The sequence below is a fragment of the Brassica oleracea genome, unplaced genomic scaffold, assembly GCF_000695525.1.
Source record: "Brassica oleracea var. oleracea cultivar TO1000 unplaced genomic scaffold, BOL UnpScaffold01058, whole genome shotgun sequence".
In the NCBI taxonomy this organism is placed as follows: Eukaryota; Viridiplantae; Streptophyta; class Magnoliopsida; order Brassicales; family Brassicaceae; genus Brassica; species Brassica oleracea.
This window is the reverse complement of record NW_013617628.1, coordinates 23,412-30,267: the sequence shown is the minus strand read 5'-3', so window position 1 is coordinate 30,267 and position 6,856 is coordinate 23,412. Positions and strand designations below refer to the sequence as shown.

Here is a 6,856-nt window from a genome sequence, read left to right as displayed (position 1 = left end):
CTCTGATCAGACGAAGATAGAACATGAGAGGGGTTTGTAGACGCTGTAGTATGAGCAACAAAATTTTTGAGTAGAATGGAAGGCTTTTTGGCACGATGACCACGACCAAGTACTTCCAATAGACCTGGAGATTTAGTGTGGTCAGTCTGTTCTGATTCTGAAGTTGATGTCGTAGGTAACACGGCCTGAGTCAGAGATGTAGTTGGAGACAGAGGCAGTGGATCAGGAGTTATAGAAGTAGTAGGTGACGTCAGTGGAGGTAGAGTCTCAATAGTAGAAGAAGAGTGTGTAGAATTTTGAGTTGTTACAAGTGGAAGGGACGAGTCTGTTGGCTCAACCAAAGTAATAGGCTGCGATGCGGGCGTGCTCCCTCTAGATGGAAACGTTGGGAGTAGCCAATCGTCCATTACGTCCTCTTGCATAACTGGTGGTGTAACATACTCTGTATCAGGAAGCCCTGAAAACTTGTTTTCGAAGAAAAGAACATCACGGCTTATGAAGAATTCATTTGTTTCTGGATCATATAGTCGCCATGCTTTCTTGCCAAAGGGGTAACCGACAAACAAACACTTGCGACTCCTAGCACCAAATTTATCTTTATCTCTCGCACGCCTATGTGCATATGCAAGACATCCAAAAATGCGAAGTTGATCAAAGACTGGAGGTTTACCGTGAAGCACCTCATATGGCGTTTTGCCATCTAAACCCTTCGTAGGAGTACGGTTAATAAGATGAGCAGCGGCCAAAATACTTTCTCCCCAAAACGTGGAAGGAAGATGTGCTTGGAAGAGGCAAGCACGAGCCACATTTAGTATATGCCGGTGTTTCCGTTCGACACGGGCGTTTTGTTGTGGTGTATCAATGCAAGAAGTTTGATGTACAATCCCCTGCTCCTGAAAATATTTCCGAAGGACTGTAAATTCTGTACCATTATCCATGCGAATCACTCGAACTAGACGTCCGAATTGCCTTTCCAACATGGTACAAATGTTCTTAAGTAGAGTAGCAACTTCTGATTTTTCAAGCATCAAATACGTCCATACTGCGCGAGAGAAATCATCAACTATAGTAAGAAAGTATATGGCACCATAAGATGCTGGTGTGCGATATGGTCCCCAAACATCACAATGAATAAGTTCAAAAGGTGCAGAAGCTTTATTAAGACTATCGGGAAAGACCCGTCGAGTTTGCTTAGCTTGAAAACAAATATCGCATTAACTAGAATCAGAAAAATCTATAATAAGGGATTTAAAAGCCGGTAATGAAGATAGAATTTTGTATGACGGATGCCCAAGACGACGATGCCACAGAACTGAAGAATCTGAAGACTTTGTAGCCCCATGAACTCGTGCAACTTTGAGTCCCGTAAAGTAGTACACCCCCTCACGTTCTTCACCGGCTCCAATCAGAGTCCTCGAAAAACGGTCCGATAAAACACACAATGTATCAGTAAATATCGCCATACAGCCCGTTTGTTTCAATAATTTGGAAACACTAATGAGAGTACAATGAAAGTCGGGCACTTAAAGGACATCATGCAACATGTAATCTTTGCTAAGTTGCAAAGTTCCCTGTTTAGTGGCCGAAGAGTTACGACCATTAGGCCATAGAACTGATGAAGTAGATATGTCATGTACATCATGTAGTAAGGCGAGATTGCCTGTCATGTGGTGCGATGCGCCTGTGTCAATAATAACATCAGTAAGTGTAGTTTTACCAGACAAACGTTCGGACGAGAGGTTGCTCTGTTGGTTTTGTAGAAGCGTGATCAAGGACGCAATCTGATCAGCATTGATAGAAGTTGATGCCTGAGTTGCATTTGCTCGACCGCGACCGCCACGGCCTCTGTTAGAGTTGGAACGACCTCCACGTCCACCACGAGTACCAGAGGTGGAGTTGTTTTGTCTCTCAAGATACCATTCCGGGAACCCATGTACTAGAAACCACTCAGAAATATAATGCCCCGTCCTGCCACAATGTGTGCACGTACGAGCTGGACTCCTTGAGCGTGAAGGTGTAGAGTTGTTTACCGAAAACGACAGATCCTTTGAGGTCTCGTTTTTATCAGAGAAACCTAAAGCATCGGTTCGTTGTTCTGTAGATCGAGTTGTGATCATGTTCTGCTCCTCACGAATTACTCTGGAGTAGACTAGATTAAGATCAGGTAAAGGGTCCTCGTCTGTGATCCGTGACCTAATAGACATAAAGCGTGAGTCATCAAGCCCAAAGAGGAACTTGTGAACGCAAGCATCTTCTTTGTCTTTTTCAATATCAGCAGCCGCAGCACATGTACACGTACATATAGTTTTGAGATTCTGAAGTTCCTCCCATAGTTTCGTGAGCCTGCCGTAGTATTCTAGAACCGATTGTCCATCCTGCTTGCAGTTAGCAATAGCATCCTGGAGTTGATGAACTCTAGTCCCATTCTTGACAGAGAAACGCAATTTCAAAGATTCCCATAGTTTATGAGCATCCGGTACATGTGCAACAGTCGAACGAACTTTTGAATCAATCGACGTATGAATCCATCCGACGATCATTGAATTTACTGCCAGCCACCGTGCTAAATCAGGACTATCCTCCGATGGTTTTGATATTGTTCCATCAATAAATCCAAGTTTCTGCTTAGCTTGTAAAGAATTTCGAAGCTCCGTCGACCACTCCTTGTAATTTTCATGAGTTAGAAGGACAGATGTGATAAGAACCCCGGGGTTATAGGACGGATGGAGGTGATAAGGTGATAGCTCCGGAGGAACGCCTGTAGTTGCGGAAGTAGAAGTAGTAGTAATAGATATCTAGAACGATAAAATTAGAAGTAGAAGAAGACTTAGATCAAACGTTGATGAGTTTGATTTAAAAGAAATTTTGGTAAGATCTTAGCTCTGATACCATATAATGAATATAATGTAGAATTGTGTATCTCTTATTCATCCACCAAGAGGTGTTTATATACAACATCCTTAGCATAACCTAGTTAAGAAAAGGAAATACATAGATCGTATAAATACCAAGAATATAGGAAACTTTATATTTATCCTAATCCCAATAAAGTGATGGTAGGAGTTTTCAAGGCTGCTAAAACAAATGTTGTAATATAAGTGAATGTCGAACCAATTCTAAGGGATTTCAAAGTACTGAGAATTCAAGTACTCACTTAATCTAAGTGCAACCAATGATTTAAAAGGTTTCTAAAATAGTTATCAATGCTAATGAAGCTGCAGAATAATAAAAGAGGTAAATGAGTTAACTTTCTTAACTAAGGGAACAGAGAACTCATGGGGATAGGGATTAGACCTTGGGTGATAAAGTTTCGAACTAGGGATGACAAACTATCAATCAAACTATCAACCTTAAGCTTAGACACAATTATAAACAAGCTCTATGTCTAGATGAATGTTCATTTACTAACACATTTCAAACATCAAACGTCTTTGTTGAATAATATGAAAACAATCATTACTAACAAGTCTAATGGCTTTCTTAGCACCTCTAACAACAAATATCTTTGGTAAAGTGTGCTAAAAGCTTAGAAGAGTTGTCTCAGGCATTTCATCAAACACCTTTTGGGTGGGAAATGCCTAAGGATCAACTTTTAAGAGGCCAACTCAGAAGATGCATTATGAATACTCTACTAGCAAGGATTAAGAATGATCTACACTAAAACATCCTAACTCTAACCTAAGCACCCTTAATCTCCTTAACCCATGAATTCAAAAGGTGATTACTCACTAATCTCCATGATTTCTCTTAAACCCATATTGGATTTCAGATTAATCATGTAGAGAAATACATAGAATTGGTATGAAAAACAACAGGATTGCAATAACAAAATGATTAATCGATTCAAGAGATGAACTTTCCAAGAGGTTTTTTGGTGGTTTTATTTTTGATAAAAGATAATCTGCCTCCAATGGCTTACAAAAGGTACTTAAGCATAGGTTTAGAAAGTGTAAAACGTGCATAACAAAATGACCAAAAGGCCCTTAGATAAATCATAAGTTCGACCAAATAGACGACGCGCAGCGACCTCGGGGGGTCGCTCCGGGAGGTCGCTCTGAGGCGCTTCCAAACGATGAAATGGCGAGCGACCTCGGCACGTTGCTCCGGGAGGTCACTCTGGGTGTTGGGAGCGACTCAGGTCTTCGCTGCTAGACGTCGTTCCGGGTCTATTTTTGCACTCCAAAACAATGAAATGGCGAGCGACCTCGGCACGTCACTCCGGTAAGGTTGCTCTGAGAGGTAGGGCACAGAGAGTTCATGGCGCGCTCCGGTAGGTCGCTCCCATGCACTGCTCGTCCAATGATCACCTTTATCACCTCTTTTGGGCTCCAAATGCACCCAAATATCTCCAAGAACTCCATGTGGTACTCTAATACCTAATAAAGACTCATGTATGCAAAATGTAACCTAAACATGGCTAAATCCTAGTCTATATGATCAAAATGCACATGGGTGAATGGATAACACAATGGAAATATGCAAGATATCAACTCTCTCAAACTTGTTCTTTTACTTGTCCACAAGTGAAATTTCTAGAACTCATAGGGAGAGAGGTTTGAAGGTGGGAGCTCATAGCCAAACGAAACACAACTCACTACAAGAAATATTGGTTTTGATAGCAGTAGAGGATAGCGTTTTTTGTCTTTCTGCTATGGTTGACATACCTGTTAGTTTTAGATAGCTTTTGTATATTTTGAAACGTTATGTTAGAGTAGTATATTTGGAAAAGTTATGATAGCGGATGTTTAATAGCAAAATAAGTAAAACGCTATGTTTGGTTTATCTAATCCCTAAACCCTAAACAAGTTTTAAACCCTAAACTCCAAGTATAAACCTTAAAAATCTTATATTCTCATACTATAACTTCAAATCTTGAATTTTAACTCAAATTTATTCTTTTTAAGTTTAATATATAACTCCCAAACACACAAACCTTAATTCCTCAGTCAAACTCTATACCCTAAATCCTAACATGAAACATATATAAACTATACATCCAATACATATAAATTTCAAATCTAAAATTTTATTAATCTAACAAATTTTAAATCTAAATCTTAATCACAAATCCTTATATAGTAACTATAACCCTTGTACTTTCAAAAGTTTTAACCCTAAAATCAAAACACAAAACACTTTACAAAAACTAATTATAAAAACCCCATTATGCAGTTTTTGAAAATCATATAACCACAAAAATCTAATCAAAATTTATATTTCATATGTTAAATTACAATATATAATCTTTACATTTAGGCAATTTATAAAACAATTAAAAAGAAATCTAAAAACAATTTTATTGCTTCTTTTTATGACCATTGATTGATTCTAATCTAAGGGCTGAAATTATTCTTTTGTCTATCTCCAACCTTCTCTGTCATTCGTTAATTTTTTTTCTCAAAGATCACGGTTCTTAGCCATTGATGCAACGTAATCCAAAGGCCACAATTTAGTCTTTCTCACTTATCTTCTCCTATACGACTTTTTATTTTTCTTTCTTCAGCAACAACATCGACAATGAACCCAATGAGGGCGAAGCAATTGGTTGTTGGACCACCATTTAAGAAGAGACGACGGCACCGGTCTGAGTTCGTCGCTGTCATCACCGGTATCGAACTCGGATGGAGCATGGTGGTGCTCAGTAGCGAGGGTGATTTCTGCAACGGCGGCGAAGAGAGGAGGCGTGAAGAGTTCGAGGTGGGGATGAAGTGTTGTCAAAGCAAAGCCCTCGCATCATCGCAGTGCTCATCCTCTTGTCCGGTGACGTTTTAAAACTCCTGAAACAGGTTCGATTGTTGTGACTCTCTCTCTCAGCATCTGTGTTTTCGTAATTTTGGGTATTGATTTTTAGTGTTTTCAGATCTGTTTATCCATGTCAGTTATGATTCCTTTGTTTTTGGAAAGCCAATGTCAGGATTACACAGGTGAAGTTTAGATTGTTCTTTTAAGATGTATCCTCGGATTTGATTAGTGAATCACGTGTTCTATTCTGAGACTTTCATTTGATTCTTAAGATGGCAAAGGAAGCTAGCGGTGGTGGTGGAGGTGAAGCCGAGCAAGAAGAAGAAGAGAGGTGGAGAAAGAGAGACGACAATAACACAAAAGGAAGAAGAGGATGCGGCGAGGTGGATGGGAGAAGACAACACATGCGGCTGAGAAGATTAGATTTAGGTTTATTTTTTAATCTGGGTTTAAGCTTCTTTTTAATTTTGGGTTTTGTTTTTGTAATACAATTTTAATTAATAAATTAATTTTAATTATAAATCAATTTTAACTTATAAATTGCTATTTCGATATATATTTTTTTTATTTTTTTTATTATTTAATAAAATAATAATAACAAAAAAGAAACGCTATAAAAAATATTTAATTGCATACACAAAAGCGCTATAATATATAACAATAAGATAGCAGTGCAAAAAACCGCTATCTAATGTGTCTGACCTACAATGACGGACGATGATACAACGCTTCATTAACCGCTATAGTATCGTTAGATAGTGTTTTTCGTCCGCTAATAAAAGTCTTTTTTCTTGTAGTGACTAGCACTCAATTCAACATCTAATCCAACATGAGCACACTCTCTTATTACATTCTAGCTTCTCTAGGCCTATCTCAACTCCTTTTCCCCTTACACTCATCATCAAGCATCCACACATTCAAATCAACCAACTCTCACATTCATTAAGCATAAAACATCAGGTGAATTCTTGCAAATGGTCAATTGGTCCAAATCATTTGGTCGGGTAAGGGAAGACTTTTTATTCAAGTGAGTCAAGAAGTTCAAGGTACATGATCTTTAAGGTGCTTTACTCTCGAAACAAGTAGCCTTGACATTGCACATAATATATCTAAG

At 38.7% G+C, this 6,856-nt stretch overlaps 1 protein-coding gene across 1 annotated transcript; it reads right to left on the bottom strand.

Moving 5' to 3' along the window:
• Positions 1 to 1,523: 1,523 nt before the first annotated feature.
• Positions 1,524 to 5,381, bottom strand: LOC106320776. Its single transcript, XM_013759136.1, has 2 exons — positions 5,370 to 5,381; positions 1,524 to 2,795 (listed from the first exon to the last, which is right to left on the bottom strand). Exons 1-2 carry the CDS (start codon positions 5,379 to 5,381, stop codon positions 1,524 to 1,526), a joined length of 1,284 nt encoding a protein of 427 aa, XP_013614590.1.
• Between the last annotated feature and the right edge of the window lie 1,475 nt (positions 5,382 to 6,856).